The 20,010-nt window shown below is 41.7% G+C and overlaps 1 protein-coding gene across 11 annotated transcripts; it reads left to right on the top strand.

The window, feature by feature from the left end:
- Positions 1-212: 212 nt before the first annotated feature.
- MKKS (McKusick-Kaufman syndrome) lies at positions 213-8,886 on the top strand. 11 transcript variants are annotated; one of them, XM_039717007.1, is made up of 7 exons: positions 213-316; positions 695-784; positions 1,231-1,456; positions 3,139-4,563; positions 5,060-5,235; positions 5,889-5,999; positions 6,460-8,886. In XM_039717007.1, the coding sequence occupies exons 4-7, from the start codon at positions 3,573-3,575 to the stop codon at positions 6,898-6,900; spliced, it is 1,719 nt and encodes a 572-aa protein (XP_039572941.1). In that variant the 5' UTR covers positions 213-316; positions 695-784; positions 1,231-1,456; positions 3,139-3,572; the 3' UTR covers positions 6,901-8,886. The 11 variants fall into 11 exon arrangements, with proteins under 11 accessions (XP_039572941.1, XP_039572934.1, XP_039572940.1 ...); XM_039717000.1 differs by having other exon boundaries at positions 218-316; positions 1,227-1,456; XM_039717006.1 differs by having other exon boundaries at positions 299-316; positions 769-784; positions 1,227-1,456.
- Positions 8,887-20,010: the final 11,124 nt, after the last annotated feature.

Here is a 20,010-nt window from a genome sequence, read left to right as displayed (position 1 = left end):
ATCACTGAAGTGACACAGGTGAAAAAATACTCAATAATAAGACATCAGAAGATGAGGAAAACCACTTATTAATTCTTCAAGGGAAAAAAACCCAACTAGCTCCAGAACAACTAACCCCAAAATACTTTGCCCCGCCGCTGCCCGCCCCGCGCTGCCCGCACGCAAAATGGCCGCCAGCGGCTGAGGCGGGCCGCGCCGCGAGTGACGCTGCGCTCGGCTAATGGCGGACGGCGAGGGGCGGCGCGGCACGTCCGGGGCCGTGCTTCTTGCGCGGCTGCTGCTTCCTGCCGGGGCGCGTTTGAACGTGTCGGGGCGGGTGAGCGCTCGCTGCCCCGGGAAGGTTGATCAGTAGCACCTTCCTCCCTCGCTCGCTCGCTCGCTCCCTCCGAAGGAGCCGCAGGTGCGCTGTGCCTGCGGTCTGGGCCCGAGGGCGCCGCTGCCCCTCAGCCGCCCGCGCGTCAAGGTCGCTGGGTCGCGGGGAAGGAGGAGGAGCGGGCAGTGAGGGCTCCGTGGAGTCGTGCAGGCGCGGTTGGTGGGGCGGGCTGCACCTGTCAGGCCATGGAGGTGGGCCGCGTGTAGGAGCATTTCCTCCGAGTTACAGCTTTGTAGCCGCTCAAACCGGTGAGGCATTTTGGTATAAAACACGAGTGTACTTGCGAATTCCCACGGAAAGCAGTTGGTTTTTTTTTTCCAGTTTCTTACTACATAAGGATTAATTTATTGCTCTCTTTGTAATGGTGCCGCTTCTGAATACTATACGGTGGTCAGGCAAAGCTGCACAAAGGTAAAGGGGTGTCAGAAGCTTCAGCCTTGCTTTGCCTGCAATTTGAAAGTTCTGCATTGCCTTAGGAGCCTAGCTACTCATTGAGTTTTATTAACTACAGAGTGGGAGGTGATTCTGGACCTGCTTTTGGGCTTCAGATGCTTACATCTGGGCAGTAGTGCTTGTAATTAGATAAAGCTTTGTTGCTTTGTTGTGTTTAAGATTTAGTGTGCCAAAGCTCGAAGCAAGTGCAGCAATTAACATTTCAAAATGTCTGGATTGAGGTGTTTTTTTGGTTGGTTTTTTTTTGTTCACAAAGTAAGGCTTTTTGTTTAGTGCTTTAGTCATCTGCTGCACTGCAATTAAAGGTATTAACATTCAGCTTTATCTGTTCAGTGTTGTTATTGTAGAGTAATAAAAAAAAAAGGATTTATGTTTAAAATAATAAATTATCTTTACCTAGGTAGATGCCAGTTTGCAATGGGTCTTAAAACCTTCTGGAAGGACAACAAAGTTCTGATTGTTATGGGAGCTAGCCTGGGACTAGTGCACTGGGGCTGGTATTACTTGAAGTCCAGTCCTGTTTTCCAGGTGAAGACAGAGGATTATGATCCAGAACGTGAAATTCTGACATTCATGATGCAAAGCGCTCGCAAAAGTAAAGAGAAATAGCATTAGTACTTTGATTTTTAGGTAAGTTGCCTAATTAGTTGTATCTGTGTCTTTGAGGGAGAAGATGAATTAATTGAGAATTTTCAAACATACAGCCTTGGTGTTCTAACTTCATTCTTTTGGAGTTTTATTGTACTTTGCAACTAAGTTAATTTTTTGTACCTACATGGACCTGAAAAGTACATAATAAATCTCAAAAAATACTGCTAAATCCCACATGATGAGATCAGCTAAGTGAGGATATTATATGTCTTTAACATATTTTAAAACAAGCTCCAGTGACTTCAGGACAGCAGTCAGACTTGTGTGACTGGATCTATAACAGTGTCCTTTCAGGCTTAAAAGGGCCCAGAAATAATTGTCACTATACATAGTAACATATTCCATGTTAGTAGGAACAGTGGTGACAACAGGGAATGAAACGAAATAAAGTACAAGTGTAAATACTGTAGCGTTCGCATAGAAACGTAAAAAAGCATTGATTTTAAGTTTTAGTGTTTTAAGAACTGAAGAACTATATTTGTGGACCTCTTGAAGTAAGAACCCTTTGTTTGAGCCAGATTTCTTGAAGTTTTGAACATCAAAAGCTGGTGTTTCTGTTGCCTGGCAAGCCCTGCTGACTAGTTGAGTTCTTTTGTTCTTGAGTAAAATGAGGTGGATATCACTGTAGTTTTGACACTTCAGTGAAGTGATGGTAGCCTGCTTCTTACAGACCTGCTGGTAAGAACACAGAGCAGTGGTCAGAATTAATAATAAACAGGTGTAATTGGTGCACTCTCTGTGTTTGTAGTAGAATCACACTGGTAGATTTTCTCTGTTAAAAGCATTGTAGCATGCACAGGCCAGCGGAGGTTCAACAAGGCCCAGTGCTGGGGTCACAGCCCCCTGGTAGATTTTCTCTGTTAAAAGCATTGTAGCATGCACAGGCCAGCGGAGGTTCAACAAGGCCCAGTGCTGTGTCCTGTGCTGGGGTCACAGCCCTGTGCTGACTTACAGGGAAGAGTGGCTGGAGAGGTTCCTGGGAATGCTGGTGGCAGCAGCTGAACATGAGCCAGCGTGTGCCCAGGCGGCCAAGGGAGTCCTGGCGGGACCAAAAACGGTGTGGCCAGCAGGAGCGGGACAGAGATTGTCCCCTGTGCTCGGCACTGGTGGGGGACAGCAGCCTCCGGGGGGACACTGGGGTGCGGAGTGAGTCCCGAGAAGGGCAGTGGTCCTGGGAGGAGTGCTGAGGGAGCTGGGGGTCTTCAGCCTGGGGGAAGAAGGCTCAGGGCAACCGTAGTGTTTCCTGCAGCCACCTGGGGGCCAGTCTCTTCTCCCGAGCAGCAAGTGCTAGGACAAGAGGAAACGGCCTCAGGTTGCACCAGGGGAGGTTTAGATTGGATATGAGGAAAACTGTCTCCACAGGCTGCCCAGGGAGGCGGCCGAGTCACCATTCCTGGAGGTGTTTAATGGATGCGTAGATGTGGCATTTGGGGATGTGGTTCAGTGGTGGCTTGGCACTGCTGGGGAAACAGCAGGACTCGACTTCAAAGGGGTTTTTTTCCAACCTGAATGGTTTTTTGATGCAGTGTGTGTCCTTCTGTGACTTTTTTGGTAAAAACTAAAATAGGTCAAGCTGTACAATATTTTCATAAGATTATTTGTTGGAATTCTGACTTGGTATTTCAACAATTATTCTAATATCTTTCTGGTTTTTATTGTAGGTGTAACTAAGCTGGAAGGTTTTCATCTGTTATTGTTGCCAGAAAAGATGAAGAAAACTACCTGGAGTAGAAAGAACTTTCTGCTTGTAGCAGGACTGTCACTTATAGGTGTCCATATAGGAAGCATGCTTGTAAACTTTGTTGCAAAAAAGTCTGCTCAATCTCATTCAGAAGCTAAAAGAGATCGTCCGGAATGAAACAGATTCCTGCTGTGACTGTTTATGTTTTGCAACATGATTTAAGCCTCGTTTTAAGAGAGCTGTGATCAGTAGTTTCAGGAATGCTGTATATACTGTTTCACACTGCAAATAATAATCCTTGCCTGGAAAGAATTAAAATGTGCTACTCTTAAAATTTAAAAGTGCAATGAGTTATAGATCCAAGTAAAAAAAGTGAAATGTTTTTTTGGCTAGAATTAAAATCTTACCTTCAAAATGTCTCGCCTTGAAGCTAAAAAGCCTTCGTTATTTATTAGTGAGCCACTAACTAGAGATGCAGTGAGTCAGTCACTGTCTCTGCTGAGTGGGATACTAAAATCTTCCTACGGTCCTGCTGGTCGACTCAAACAGCTCCACAATGGTGTGGGGGGCTGCGTTTGCACCACTTCCCAGTCCTCAGCCCTCCTGGGGCACCTCTCCATCAGCCAGCCCGTGCTGCGTGTCCTGACAGCCTCCGTACGGAACCACGTGTCGCGTTTCAGTGACTGTGGCTTATTCACTGCCATCCTTTGCTGCGGCTTCCTCGAAAATTTCAGGAGCCTGAATGTTGCACCTTTTACTGTTGTTAAAATAAGCAAGCATCTTCTGGGTCTGTGCATGAATCACCTAAAATCTGAGGCCTGTGTTTGCCGGGTGTCTGTGGATTTTAGCAGTGTTGAGACCCTTGTTTGCTTGGTTCGGAGCATTTTAACAAGCAAACCTGCTTGCATGCTTAATAAAACTGAAGTTGATCATCTCACCTCACTGGTTTTAAAGGCTTTTATATTTACTGTTCCATGTCACGCTGAGACTAATGCTGTTTTAGGGAAGTGTGTGGTGATACCTGTGAAAGGTAGAAGAGTTGTGGATTCTACAGTTCTTCCTGGACTGCTGATAGAAGCACCAGAAATCCAGTTGGGAAAACCACTTGCTGCCAAAAGGACTGGTTCAAACATGATCAAGACTGCCCTTTTCAGTGTGTCCATGTCAGGTGATGGCTCTAACCCTGAGGAAGGAACTATAGCAGTCCATCACAGAGTTTCTCTGGAAGTGTCAGAGCTGAATCAGTTGCTTCATGTGGGGAAGCAGCTGGTTGAGGAGGAGGTGGGCCTCGTGGTGTGCCAGAAGGTGATGCATCCCTCCTTGAAGCAGTACCTGAAGGAGCGTGGTGTCATGGCTGTGGACAGGGCTGGGCTGTCTCTGATGGAGCCCCTGGGCCGTGTGACAGGTAACAGGCCAGTTCTCTGCCTAAACCATTGCCCTGGAGCTGTCACTGTGAGGAGAGTGTCACCTGGGCTGGGGTCATTGCACAGGAAGGAGTCTCTTCGTTCCCTCTACCTTAGCTGCTGAGCAAGAGTTGCTCTTTTCTGGTCCAAAAACCATTTTTCAAGGCGAGTAGGTCTTCTGTGCAGGCCTGATGCTGGCATACCACAGGTGTTATTACTGCTTGTGGCATGAGGGGTATCCAATTCCAGCAACTGTTTGTTTTCAAACTCTGAATCAAGGCAAATGAAACAATCACTTCTTTTTAATCTCAAATTGCCACCAAGTCTTGCACTCCAAATGCGTTGGTTTCTGTGATTTCCTGTGTGAATTGGAATGACAGTATTGAACAATGTATATAAGTTAAAAAGCCAAGAGGAATAAAGTTTATGCTTTATGAATTGCATCAGCTAGCTGTTATGATGGTGCCACATACTGTTTTCTCCTTTTTTAATTGACAGGTGCACAGCCTATAGCTTCTATACATTCATTGCCTCCTGGCTGTTACGGCAGTTTGAAAGATTTGTGCATTGAGAGTTTTGCTTCAAAGCATTTTCTACATCTAATTCCTGAGGACACAGTTATCTGCAGCCTGGTACTCTGTAACAGAAGTGAAACAGCATGGGATGAGTTGAAGGTAGGCAAATTTTCTTCAAGTCTTTTCTTGGAAAGTCGTGTTCTTAATGGAAAAATACTGAGAAATGTTAAATACATTGAGTTTAGAAACGTAGTTTTTTCAGTACATAAATTAAGTTCATATGTTTCCAGAATTTCAAAATCCTTGAAGTGCTCATGTTCATTTAATACCTCTGTTTTAATACAGAAAGTTGTTTAGGGACAGGTACATCTTTCACCTGTTCTTGAGGCCAGTGCTGGATAAATATTTTCATTTTCATTACTTGGTCTATGAGAACATAAAAATCAAAACTGCCTAGCAGAAAGCCAGCAGCAACACATACAATGATAGTCAAGCATTGTTTTGCATTGAACAGTTGGTCTGGAAATGTCATTGATACTGATTGACTTTTTATATATAGCCCTGTTTTGAAAAAAGAAGGATTAAAATGCAGCTTTTTATTTCTGCCTTTTCATGGTGTGGACAAATAAAGACAATTTCTCATTAAGTGAACAAGGTCTTGGAAATCTCTCAGCAGCTTTATATCCACATGTAATTCAACTTTATGGAATCTGAACCAGAAACTACTGAAAATTTTATTCTAGTGTTTTTTTTAATGGGGACAAATCCTATTAATCATGGTATGTCTAACAAGAATTTAATGTGATTTTCAGCGTGTCTGTGAAACTGCAGAACACGTGTTGCAGTTAACAGTGAAGGAACCTTTGGCATTGTTAGGAGGGGGCTGTACAGAAACTCACCTGGCTTCATACATAAGACACAAGGTATGTAAGATGTAAGGGTTTTAAAGATGCTTAATATACTTAAGAAACAAGGATGTATGTAGAATCACTGCGAGAGTAAAACACTTCTCTCTTTCTAGATTAATGTGGCATTTTTGCTAACCGCTAATATAAAATAAGGGGTCTATTTGAAGCACTCAGGTTTAATTATATCTTTTAAACTTAACACTATATTTATACTTGTTGATCTTTCTTTAGGTATCTGTTATAGTAACTGCATGTTTTTAAGTGTTGAAAATATGTAGGGGTTTTATATTGAAAGATGATCATGCAGAACTCTGCTTTGACTCTTTCCTATCATGGGATAATAATTAAACATTTTTTAGTTAGAACTGAACCATCTGTTTTGGGGAAAAAAAGGCAGAAGTATGATACATGCTTTAAATTATTTCTGTGAAACAGTGTTGTAACTTTGCTGTCCTGGTTCTGGTTTCTTTTTTAGAGTTCTAGCCTGCCTGTCAGTACTTTCAGAGACCTGGGTTGCTCTCAGACACAGTACCAGTTGGTTGCTGACGGGTTCTGCCGTTCCCTGGAGTCTGTAGCTCGCTCTCTGAGTCACGATGGCGAAGAAGTTCTGACAGATGTGCTTTATGGACACTGCTGGTTTGTTCCCCCAGGTTCTCCCTGTGTCTCCAGGTGGTCAGATTTACTTTCAAAGTGCGGCTGTGGGGTGAATGGTAACACAGAGGCCCTCAGCTGGAGCTTTTTGCAAGGCCAGCCTGGCTCTCCTGTTTTACAGGGCTGCCCTAAAGAGCCCTCAGTAAAGGTTGCTGACCTCCGGACTCTGGATTGCTTTGCTGCCAAGTGCAGTGGCCTGCAGGTAGCTCTGGAGACAGCCAACCTGATTTTGGATCTCTCATACATAATTGAAGATCAGAATTAGCTCTGATCTTATGTGATCTGTGTTGTATAGCAAGACAGCACTGACTTGAAGGCAGGGTAATGTATAATGTGTTAAAATATTTGAACAGGTTAGAATGTGGACAGCAGACGGAAATTTTAATTTCAACAGCTGGCCATTGAATACTCTTCTCATTGTTAATCTGCTGTGCTCTCAAGCATTTCAAAGGTTCACCCTCTTCCCTCTGCATTAAGGAAAGTTTTGGATGTTGGTTAGCCATGTGGCATCTTCAAAGGATTGGGAAAAATGGATTCACTTGCTGAGAAAACATGTTATGCATTAAGATTTATACAGTCTCAGCAAAAGCTTTGCACATCTAAAGAGACTTCTATATTACAGCAGAATTGTATGATTGGTATTTTTAATTTTGTAGGTAAAAAAGGCTTAGCAGATACCTTGAGCCATTTGTTTTTAATTTTGTCCTGAAGTTTCTGTCACCATATACTATATGTATATGCAGTTTGTATTTCAAAATGGGTGAAAGATTTAAATTCATGTATGTAATTTATTTAACAAGTTATAAAAACTCAACCTGGAGCTCTTAAGGTAGCAGGTAGGTAATTGAAGATTTGAAAAAGAAATGGCAGACTGGGTGGAAAAAAACTCTGTCAAGTGGACCTTGATTGTCTTCTGTGGAATACAGGGCAGTCTATAATGAAGTTTCTATCATTCAAGCAAAGCTGCAAGAATGTCCCACTTACCATTCAATTAACTCTTTGACTGTGCATGGCTTCTTTTAATGAAGCAAGGCTTTAAACTGCACAGACTTGTTTTGATCTTTAAATAAGACTGTAGACTGAATGATCAAAATTTTTCTCATTCTCAGCTTGCATGCAAGATCAAAAAGGGTGCTACATTTTCTTACTTAAGTTCATTTGCTTTGCCACTTTTCTTCTCCCTCTTTGTTTTCAGCTACAAGGGACAAATCATTCATGGTGCATTTCCAGAAAACATCTGAGTTAGTTGTCGTCTAGCCTGCTTTTTTTTTTCCTGGTCTCTTAAGATTTTAATGTATTTATTTACTGCATATAAGCAGTAAAATTGTTATATATAACTCAGTTTTGAAATATGTAATTAAAACCAGATCTTTCCAGACCTTTTGTACAAAGTCCTTTTAATTTTGAGAACATAAGTAATCATTTTCTCACTGGGAAAAAAAATGAAGAGTTATTTAAAGTTCTTTATCTTTTTATGACCTGAAATGATTGCTTCAGTGCTGTAAGGCAGCCTTGGGGACTTGTGCAAGAATGTTACAAGGCTTGAGAATGGAGGCTGCTGCAAGCTGGTTTGAAAGCTAATAAGGCTGCTTTCATATCTTGATCCTCCCATATGCCAAGAACTATGTGAAAGCATCAGGAATAATGAAGCCAAATGATGGTGCGTATCTTAAGGCACAGAGGAATCTTGGTAATACTTCATCTAATTATGACTCTCCAGCTCAGAGTGCTGAATTATACTATTTTACTTCCTATAATAGCAGCTTGTTATGCAGTGTGGAAAATGTTCAGTTTAGTGACTACAGCTGTGAAGTGAAAATTAAAACAATATTCAAGAAGAAGTAGTTGTGAGTGTTCTTTTGTCTTGGTATGTGAAGGTCACATCACAGGTCTTGAGTCAGAGCTGACAGTGGTTTTTATTCTCCCCCAAAAAGAAAATCGCAGATTAAAAAACTGAAAAAATTAAATTTAAGTTTTGGTAAGGAGCTAAAAAATCATTTATACCTGAACTAAATATTTTTTCATATATAGATAATTTTAATAACAATTAATTTTTGCCTCTTACTGTGACTAAAAAGGATAAATAAGCAGCTTGCTCTGCTGTTTATGGACAGTATATGTTCAGTTCTCAGTTGTACTACAGTAGGCTTGAACTTTTCGTGTTTAGTGTTGCCTCATCTTTAAGGGGTAACATAGGAGAAGTACAGCTTTACAACTTTTTAAAATACAAATAAAAATAATTTTGACTCAATCTAACAGCAACATAAAGTAACTTTTTTGAACTTAATGTTTTTTAATAAAATTTGGGTGCAGAAATGGTTTGGTTTCCGTCTGTTGTTTAAAGCTGACAGAATGAAATACCTTCAGCTGTAAGGCCTCTGAGAAGCCACTGTGGTTTTATTCCTGTTCTCCGAGGCATTTGAAGTTCAGTGGGAAAATTAGCACTACGTAAGTATTAGGAGACAAGTGTTTTCTGATCATGACCTCGGTCATGTCTGATTTCCACAGATTGCTCAGATTAAATTAAACTTTAATAATTCTACTAATAATGCACGGGAAGTATGAACATTAATTTCCAGCCTTCTCAGCTACATTCATGCTCCAGGGCTAGAAGGAGAAATAAAGAAATGCTGATATTAGAATCACTCAGGTCAGCATATTTGAGTAAGATGCCAGTGTAATGTAACTGCTCCTCAGTTCAGTATTTTTTTGTCCCGTTTGATACTTGAAGCTTCAGAGTGAAGACCTGAAAATGCTGATTAATTAAGGGATCATTATTTATTGTGACCTATTTCAAGCAGATGCACCATTAAATATTATTACTTAGGCATTGGTTAAGTATGTGTAGTACCTGTTTTTCATTGATTCTGCTTCTTATCTGTGAATTTGTAGAGTCACTCTGAGCCATATCTGAGATCTTTTTCTGTCTATTCTCCTATCTATAAAATGGGAACAAAGATTTTTGGGTGAAGGATTCTAAGATCCAGATGTAAAGTTAAAAACAGGAAAAAAGAGATCTTTTAAAAGTACAAATCCTTGCTAAAATATTAGAGTAATTTAATTACAGGAACTTTGATCAGATTTTATGTGGACTCCTTTAACTGTTTTTCTGGGTAAAACACCATATGTTTTTATATTGAACCTGGAGGCATTTTCTTGTTCTCTGAAGTCCCAGCAGCAGTACATCACTGTTGCTACCAGTAATCTGACTTATTGCTTTACATCTTCAGTGCACACACAGAGATGTGACCTTAAACTGTGTGCAGGAATGGTTGGAGTTCAAGATCAGCATGTCAGACGTATCAGCAATCCTTACTGTGTCCTGTCTTCAGAGTCTGTGCTCTGCTGTTCAGAGGGGATGATCGTGTGATGCTAATCCTTGAAGACAGGCTAGAAACGGATTTGTGACTTAGGGAAACTTAACCTTACTATATTGGTGGTTTGGTGGTTTAATTTTTTTTTTTTTTTTTAATTCAAGTGTTTGGGCTTTTTTAGGCTGAGCAGCCACAACAGTGTTAGATCTGTCCCAGTAAGGAGAGTATTGATTGCTGTCAAAGCTTGTAAAGAAAACAGTGCCTGGAATATCACAGGCACAGCAGAGCTTGTACAAAACAATTCACCTTACCCAAACTCTCTACTCTTGAGTTTTACTTGTACCCTTATTTTGCTATGCTGGTTAGCAAAATGTGGTATTTATCACATTTTCAGCAGTGTAATGTGAACTGTGTCATGTAAGTATTACACTCTTCAATCTCAGAAAAATCAATATGTTTGAGTCACTGTCATAGGAGAACTTCAGCTCAATCTGCATTTGCTGCTGTTCTGAAGATGAGAAACAGTCTGACTTTATTGCAAAGGGACTGCCTCCAGCATGCTTACAATCTGCCAGCCAGACTTCTTGAGAGGCCATATTACAATGGGTAGTTCTAGAATATTAGTAGCTTTTATTTATTATTGTAAATGTGAGCTATTTGTTTGCCAGCAGAGACAAGTTGCACAGTACTAATAAATAACTTTTTGACCAGTCACACTGTGATCTTAAATTCTCAGTTAAGTAATAACTTTGCTTTTTGTCTGTATGCATTGCCTGGTTTAAATTAGTCTTGCACATCATAAGCTCAAAAGCATATACAAATTTATTCTCTATGCTGAAAGCAGAAATGTAGTTACAGTGTTTGTAAGTACAGCCACCATGTCATTATTCCAGGCACCAATAAAATTAATTGCTGAACAAGTTCCAGGATTGGGCTGCTTGACCTAATCATTAAACACATTTTATTTTCATACCTTACTGCAAACATCTTTATAAACTTGAGCTTTTAAATCTACTTGCACATGAAAAGCTTTTACTCAGGCTTTTATCATGTGCCTGAAAGACCCCAGTGTCTGCCTTCTGGAAACTGATTACTAGTGTTCTCGTTATTTTCTGTCCAGACAACATCAGCTCTCTTCAGGTACACATTAAATAAACATTAAATACTAGCTGTCTTTTTTAAAATTTTTTTTTTTTTTTTTTTTTTTAAATACTGATGTCTGCTAAGCATTTGTGTGGCAGCGCTGCGATGTCAACAGCTATTCCTGATTGGTAACCCTCTTTTTTTAAACCGTTAAATCTATTCTCTAAGGCTTTATGACATTGGTAGACTGATATGTTATCCCTGATTAAAAACCTGAGGTTTGGGGAAAAGCGAGTTCCCCAATCTGTGGCAATGGCTCCGAAGGACCTGAGTCACCGTTTGCGTGTGGGCTGTGCAGGCCCTGCTGATGGGTGCATGGTGTGCTCGGGCAATGGCTGAAGGGTTTTTTCAGGGAATCGTAGCTGCTGTGGTACTTGCAGTTCTTGAAAGACTTTGTGACTCATTCAAGAGCCAGAAGCAAAACTATTTCACCTTCATTTATTACTTTGTAACTAATATTCCTCCTGCCAGGTGCCTGCCCAGCCACTTGCTCGCACCTCAGCTCAACAGAGGGAGAAAATGGGATGAAAAACCTCCTGGGTCCAGATAAGCCTCTCCTGCTGTGTTTCCCGCTCTTCTCCCCTGCATTCCTCGCTGCATTTTGCCCTCTTTTAGATGTGTTTGAGGAGAGGCGCCACAGGCCCGGGTGGCTGCTGGGGCCGGGAGCTCCCCACAGGCTCCTGAGGCGCCTCACAGGGGCGCCATTTTGAGAGCCCTCACGAAGGCTGTGGAGGGTGCGGAAAAATCACCAAGTTTAATGCAGCCTGGAGCCAGAAAGGACACTAGGGCTGTCAGCAAAGCCTAGTCCTGGGAAAGGTACTGCGAAAATGGGATTTTTCCTTGACCAGTGAGTGCTTCAGGAGGGACAGGCACCCTGGAGATGAGCCAGCCGGAGAGGTGACCTCAAAAAGGGTACGGGAAAAAAAAAACCCGGCTCCTCTTTGACAAGGGTGGTTTAAAGCTGATGGTTCATGACAGGCTGCCCTGCTCCCCTCAGAGATAGATCCCAGCTGTGGAGAAGCAAGGGTGGATGGTGTGCTGAAGGACTGGGGAGCCTCTGGGATTTGGGCACTTTCTGGGAAGGTGAGCTTGCTTCCCAGTAGCTTTGAAAAGGAGAAAGGCCCAGCAGCACTTCATGAGGGAGCTCCCACGGTGCAATCACCTACCCACACCCCTGAGGTCTCCTCACGAGTGACCTGAGGACACAAGCACGGCAGAGAGACAGAGGATTGACCCACGGCCCCTCCATCATCGTGTGTGCTGCAGTCCACAGGATGACTCCAAAAAGTGAGTTTTAATTTACTTACATTTACATTTACTTTGCACCAGCACTGTGCCTGCTAAGCAGGTAATTGTGTGGCATGGCTGTCTGTCGATGCCATCCTTTTTCCTCTCTTTCTGCTTTCCATTGCTTCATTTTTAAGCAATGAAATATTTCTTCTCTAACTAATGAAGGTAGGACAAATTCTTCACTTGCTTTTGCATACCTTAACCCTGGTATGCTGTATGTGTTTCTTCTTTGGGATTGCCAGCAGAGGCAAGGAAAAGAACATTAGATTTTAAAATTTTACTTGAGTTCTTTTAGGGTATTCAAAATCATGATCCTAGGAAGCATGTCCTGAAACTGCCTGTCCCTGCATCACTGAAATGTCAGGTAGTTGTGATCAGCATTGCACTGGCTTCCTTGGTTTGTGTTTGACCCAGATATCTTTGCTGAATCAGGTTTTGAACTGTCCTGTCATGATGCTTTACTTGTAATTGTGAACTTGTCCATAAATTATTCCGTTTTGTTCCATAAATTGTTTGGTGTGGCCAGTCAGATGTGTTAATGTTCTACACCTGGGAACATTTCTAATTGAAAGTTTTTTCAGCTGAAACAAGGTTATTTGGGTAATAGCAAAGACAGCTGAAGATGCCGTGCTGTTTCTCACCTTTGAAATTAACTAGTCAGGAGAACATAATACAAAATGCTAAGAAAGTGGAATACTTGAATCCTATATTGAATAATATTGAATAATTCAGTCTCCTCTTTTTTTTTTCTTTCCAAATAAAGAGTTCATCCCCAAAGCAAAGCAGCAGAGGAATTAGTTTAGATTTCTAATAATAAAAGATTCTGTGCAAAACCCTCCTTTGGGTGCTGAAATATTATAGCATCAAGTAAAATTTATAAAAGCAGTATGCACTTGATGTTTTTGTGACTGTAAAACCCCTTCAAGGAGTTCTTTATATGAGTGTGTCACTGAAGAGCAGAATTCTGAGAGGACTGTGTGTGCACATGTCCTGGTTTTAGGTGTTAAGATCTGTTGCATCTGTTTAATCAAAATAGCTGCTAAATGAAAAATCTTTCTAAAACTGCATGCAAAACAGCAGATGTCACTCCAGGTTTTAGTTGGGCCCAGAGAAGGATTTGCTTCACTGCAAGGATAACTCATGCATGGCATTATTGCTTAGGTTTAGTACAGTGTGTTAAGGAATAGATGGAATACGTCACAGAATTCCTGAGATTAACTGCTGGGGTAAACACCAGAGAACCACTGTGTTTCTGGACAGTCTCCATTTGGGGCTGAGTGTGTTGGCGTGGGTGCAGCCAGTTTGTGCAGAGCTGTGGGAATGGAGCAATGCATGCCTTAGGCATAGTGCATGTTTAAGGCACTGGGCTTCTCTGAGAAGAATATGCAGTTGCATGGCTGAACTGACCTAAGGGTTTTCAGATTGTATTATAATAAAGTTTATTTTAAGCAAACTACAGCAAATACTCTGAAGGAGCACTTTGTTTCTGTGTTCATACTTCGGTCATAACAATTGCTAAATTTATACAAAGTTCATGTGGGAGGCCAGAATGAAAGTTTCCAGTTTCTTGAGGTAGTGCTGATTGAAGCAGGCACACCTTGTATGAATTTTATGTGATACAAAGTTTAGGCCAAAAATCACATGGCAAGATGGCAAAATAAGTTTCCTGAACACAAAAAGAAACATAAACATCCACAATCTTAAAAAGGCAGTTTTGGTTGGGTTTGCACACTAGAAGGGGATCAAAGCCTCCCCTGCTACTAACCATGAAGACACTAGAGTAGAAAGCAAGGTTATTTCTTTATCATAGGTTACCTCTAGTTGCTTAAAACTATGACCTGCGGGCATAAGGTCATCCAGAACTACATCTGCCTGAATCTAGTGCCTGTAGAGAAAGGAAGGTGGCTGTTTTACATCGGAGGAAGAAAAGGAAAAAAAGTTTTATGATATTAAAATGCATTTCAGGGGAAAAAGGAATAGTTGTACCTCTGCAAAAAGCAGAGATGAGTTTCCATTTTGCCGACAGACATTTTGCTTGAAGCTTTGCATAGTGAAAACTGTTGCAGATAGTTATCTTTGTAACAGGTTAATATGAAATGTCTCTTGAATGTGCATACCAGCCTCACAAGGATGACTTGCAATATTGGGAAATAGGGATTTATTTGCCATGGTGCTTTGGTCATACCTAGCATTGCTGCAGGGTGCCAGGCAGGTGATATTAAAGGACTCAAAAATAAAATACTTATCTATATTTACAGCTTCAGATAGGGAATATTTGCCAGCCTAAGTGGTGACTGGGTGTAGTGACTGGCAAAGCCAGCAGTAATTGTAAGGCACGAAATCAATTCCATAGCTGTAACAAATACAGTTTTTAAAACAGCTGTGAAACAGAGGAGAGTGGATTTGGAGCTACAGGCCAAGAGATTATTTCTCTATAGGGTGGAAAGAAAACACTCAATTTTATCATAATTGTGTAGTAAGGCTCCCTGAATAGAGAATTAGATTGATGTTTTCAGGTAGTAAAAACACAGAGTTGTTTGGCAAGGACACCATGGTCCTAACTCTCTGTATTGTAGAAAGAATACCTGGATGAAAAAAACCAGTTAATTGAATATATAAGCTTGAACTTTATTGGGTAAAGATGGGCAGAGTCTGTCCCACATGCTTGTCACTTGTGATCATTAATGTTTAATGAAGAATTTATCCAAATTCCTAGCCAGACATGCTCTCAGTAGTTGTCACAGGAACAAAAGATTGGCTCTGGCTATGGGGAAGTTCCAGCTGGACAAGATGTTTATCTCTGTTAGGGGCAAGTCACTTAGATGAGAACTTGTGCCACAATGAAACATGCAGGAGCAGAAACGCTGTGCTTCAGCCTCTTCCAGGCAGAATCCTCGGGGACCCCTTGGTGATGAAGAGAGTTGACAAAAGTACCTCAGCAGCAGGCTCTTGGTGTGATGAGTTTGGAGGTCTGCGTGGTTCTGGTGGTTGTCGGAGCGAGGCGGGCTGTGCTCTGCCTGCCCATCCCTAATGGAGAGCCTGGAGATGCTGTATGGGAAGTGTCTGCCTTGCAAAGAGCTCCAGCCAGATGGTGAGAGTGGGATCTGCTGCCTTCCCAGAGACCGCACAAGCACTCACTGGCTCATCTTGGCCTTGAACAGTGTGCCAGGAGGTTGTTGTCATAGTGCTGAGCACTCAGCTTTGCTTGCAGGAGCTGGAGTTGATGAAATTCTGTCCTTTTCAAAGAATAATGTGCTTGTTTTTACTGTGATTGTTTGCATTATGCATTTTTTTTGCCTCTTTTTCTTGAAATGGTGGGATTACAATGATTCGTAAGGTAAGAAAACATGAGAATCTGATTTTATTCCAATTTTTAAAAAATGGAATATTCAAAATATGAGCCAGATCCTAGAAATGTCTGTTTCGTTTTTGTTCTCGGATATGAAAAGGTGTAATTTCCCCACCATCATGTTGAAAATTTGGTCTGTTTCTTGACACCGTTTGAATACAGGGAGAACTAAGTAAGATACAGACCAAAAGGACCATTTTCTCTACCCTCAAAAGATACAAGTGATGATGAGACACAAAGTAAGCACATTCTCAGCTGAGATACAATTATCTTCATTCTCTACAGTGGCCTTTTAAGTGCTGAGGGAAGAACAGCAAGAACTCTCCTGGACAGCTCTTTTAGCTTCTAGCAATCAGCAATTTAGGGGTTTCTGGATCAGGCTGCATCTGGATTGTCAGTTTTAATGGGCACTCAGAGGGTGATTTCTCAGTAATGCGTAAATGTGGGTATCTTTAGGTTTGTCTTTATTTGGAGGAACTAAACTCTGGCTCAGAAGCAAAGAAGGGGACAAAACACATGAGATTTCAGATCATGACAGAGCATGTCTAGGGCTGGGCCTTTTTGTGTGAGTTTTAAGAGCAGTGCCTAAAAGCCATGGTGAAATACTGACATGGCAGGATGAGATCCAGAAGTGTTTATACAGACTGTCTCTGAGCTGCTGGGTCGCACTTCAGTGGCAGAGTTTCAGTGTCTGTTTTGGTCAGAACAATATGAGATTCTGGAGGTCACTTTTATGTGTGTTGGGGACAGAGCAGAGCGCTGAGCTGGAGAGCCAGAGACATTTATTGCATGAAAGCAGGGAAAGAAAGATGAAACGTGTGCCTGTCCCGTCCTTGAGTTCTCTAGGTGTACATGTTCTGCCCACCCAGGCTCAATGCCATCTCTTCTAGAGCCCCCAGCACCAGGTGGTAAGTCACAATACAAATGATTTAAGAATAAAAAAGAGATTTACAGTTGAAGTTACCCAGGGCACTTACTTCATAGTGGATGTGCTCCAGACTGGGGTTATTCTGCAATAACAAATATTTAAAGTGGTTTATGTCTGAGTGAACCAATGCAGTGAGTTGTTACAAGCATGCAAACCATAGATCAAAAAATACAACTGCCAAGTGCAGCAAGGCTGGACAAATGCCCTGTGATGGAATAGTGACCTCTGTGGCAGGAGCAGCCTTGAATCATTCTTAATGGGAGTGCCAGCAGTAAGAGACCACCAGCTGAACCTGAGCCTTATGAGAGGAAAACATACATGTTTATTTCCGTGTTTTAATAATAAAAAGGAAGCAAAAAAAAATCTTCAGTTGGAACTGCATGCATATAAAAGAAAAGGGGCCCAGTGAGGCTCACTTAGATAATCCCTACAACAGAGCAAGGGTGGAGAGATGTGGCTTCCCAATGGGTTAGAAGAGGAAGCCTAATTTAGGATGCTGTAGGTCACACCTTAGGTAGGAAGAAGTGGTATTTGATCTTTGTCTCTGGAGTTCTAAACTCACATCTTGCCTACAGAGGGCCTGAATTTTTCTACTTTACATCCCCGTCCTTATGAATTAAAGAGTGTTTGTTTGATCTGGGCGTTTGGGATTTGGCAGCTTTATATCATAGTTCTCCTATACCTGTGTGTGAATACTGAAGTCCGTGCTGCATTAAAGGTTGAAACCTTTGAGATGCCCTTTGTATCATGGATGAGAGATTCCATTCTTCTAGACTTAGTTTCTTTTGCAAATTGTTAGACTAGGGAAACCATTAGAGAGAAAATCTGTGTCTTTTGCTGAATTTATGCCTGGAGAAACTATGCAAATCAAAGAAAAGATTTGCTGCTCTGCTTTTCTTCCCTCTGCTATTTGTATCCTTTAACACTTCTGTCAGCTGCAGATGGGCAATAAGTGAAGGACAGAGAAAGTGGCAGGTGTTCAATCCTTCCAAACCCTATCTGGTTTTAGTAGAATAAATTAAAAAAAAAAAAGTTGAAGAATTTGGTTGCTATGATAAAAGCTAAGTCATCAATTACTCTGCCTTGCTGCAATGCTGTCATGGGACTGCAGGCAGACTGCTGTGGTAAGGCAAGCACCTCAGTCCCAATCCTTTGGTTTAATTTGCACAAAGTGCTTGTAAAATGTGGATTGTTGGTAGAGTTGGGTTGCAAATGTACGTTTTACATTCCTTGTGCTACTGCGCATACCTGTTTCCAGAGCACTTAGGCCTTAGCAGTGTTTCTGCCTTAATCCCAATGCACCAGTGCAACACTTCAGTATTGCTTATATTGGTAATATTAAATGTACAGAACATGGCTGTTGAACTTGGGTTCTCTAAATATTTTAGTTCTGCCTGGTGGGTGGGAATAGTGAGACCAAAGAGGTCAGCACTCCCAGTGCTCTGGCCTGTCCCTGTGCTTTCATTGCTGAGCTCCAACAGTTTAACCCACAGTTCTTTAATGCACTAAAACAATACTGAACTATAAACTGTATAAACTGAGGATTTCAGTAGCTAATTTGTAGATGTTTCAGTCTGTTGTATAGTTGGTATGGGTCAGCTGTTCAACAGATGTCTTTGGGCCATCTTCCATGGCAGCAGTCAGCCTCTCCTCCATCTTTCTAGTTATCTTTTTGGAATAAACAATTCTGTTCTCAGTCAGCTTTTTTGCTTTGCTGGTTTGTTTTGGCCAAGGACTGTTTTTGGAAAAGAAGAGCCAGAGCAGTATAAAGTCAGTTCTAAGCAAACCATAATGACACTGTAATATTTTGCACTATTATTCAGCCGTTGGCTGTCTGTGTGGCACACAGTGCTCCAAGGAAGATCTAGCCTGGATAAACAAGGGAGGTAAAGCTGGAGAGCTTCTCTTACTGAAAGCTGTTTATTTGGAGCTATATTTATAACTGTTTTCTTTAATAAATACCTCTGTTTAGAAGGTACTGTTATGCCATATGTTTCAACAAATCTCATCTCAAGCAATTCCTGATGGATGAAAAACATTTTATGAAATATCTGGTCTGTTGAGTTTCTTGCCTGAAAAGGTAAAAGTAATATATGAAGTCATGCACAGTGTATCCAGATGTTCTTCTGAGATCTACCCAAAAAGCATAGATTTCTGATGGTTTTAAAAGCAGAGAAGATAGAAATCCACTGCATTGGTCTGTCCAGTATGAATGCAAATAGCTCTTTCCATAATGACAGTGTGGGATGAGTTCCATCTTTTTTCTATGGTCAGGTAAATCTACTGCTTTTGGATGTCGGGTGCTATTTCTATCAAAGTTTTGTATCAAGGACAGGTTGGGTGGGGCTCTGAGCAACCTGGTTTAGTGGAAGATGGCTCTACCCATGGCAGGGGAGATGGAATCAGATGGTCTTTGAGGTCCCTTCACCCCAAACCATTCTGTGATTCTATCTATGAGTGTTCAATGCTTCTGTCATATGCAGGACAATAACTCAGCCTTGGAGCATTCGACTGCTCCTGGCTCAAGCAAACCAGAAAAGAGAATCATGGAATGGTTTGGGTTGGAGGAGCCTTAAAACTCATCTGGTTCTGAGCCCCCTGCTGTGGGCAGGCAGGGATGCCACCCACTAGATCAGGTTGCTCGAGAACCCCTTCCCCTTGAACATTTTCAGGGATGGGGCATCCACAACATTTTCTAGGCAGCCTGTTCCACTGTTTCACAACCCTCACAGTAAAGAGTTTCTTCCTAACGTCTAATCTAAACCTATTCTCTGTCGTTTGGAAGCTATTCCTCCTTGTCCTATCACTCCATGTCTTTGTGAAAAGTCCCTCTCCAGCTCTCTGGTAGTTGCCCTATAGGTACTGAAATGCCACTATAAGGTCTGCTTGGAGCCTTCTCCAGTCTGGACAGCAACCCTCCTCATGTAATCCATCATTTGTTCTCTGTTTAAAATGTGTGTTTTCATAATAAAAAAGTCTGGGCTCACTTCAGTAGGTGCTTGTTAGCATGGTTCAAGACTTTTACATTTGCATGCTGATCACAAAGGCAGTAGCTGGTCATGGACTCTAAGTCATCTCATAATGAGTCATTTTGACCTCCTGTATTTCACAGGCAAAGTGACTGTGACTTTACAGCCAAAGGGACACAATCTCCAGAAGGCTCCAACCATTACCTTTGTAGAAGAAACAGCAGCATTCAGATATCTGCACTCCTCACAGACTGGTTCAAAGCAAAAACCACCAGTCATCTCTGACAGTCATCCCGTGGTAGGCTTGTGGTTTTCTAACTGCTTCACACCCACTCACAGCTCCCTGGTGCTGTGACTCAGCTGCAGGAATGCTTCTGTGCCT

This window comes from Passer montanus, unplaced genomic scaffold, assembly GCF_014805655.1.
Source record: "Passer montanus isolate IOZ18808 unplaced genomic scaffold, ASM1480565v1 scaffold37, whole genome shotgun sequence".
In the NCBI taxonomy this organism is placed as follows: Eukaryota; Metazoa; Chordata; class Aves; order Passeriformes; family Passeridae; genus Passer; species Passer montanus.
This window is presented reverse-complemented; position numbering and strand designations above follow the sequence as displayed.

Excerpts from the sequence above, each read along its gene's own strand:
- MKKS (XM_039717007.1), top strand. The coding sequence starts at position 3,573 with ATGTCTCGCCTTGAAGCTAAAAAGCCTTCGTTATTTATTAGTGAGCCA. Across the intron at positions 5,236-5,888 it reads CAGCATGGGATGAGTTGAAG|CGTGTCTGTGAAACTGCAGA; the intron begins GTAGGCAAATTT and ends TGTGATTTTCAG. Across the intron at positions 6,000-6,459 it reads CTTCATACATAAGACACAAG|AGTTCTAGCCTGCCTGTCAG; the intron begins GTATGTAAGATG and ends TTTCTTTTTTAG.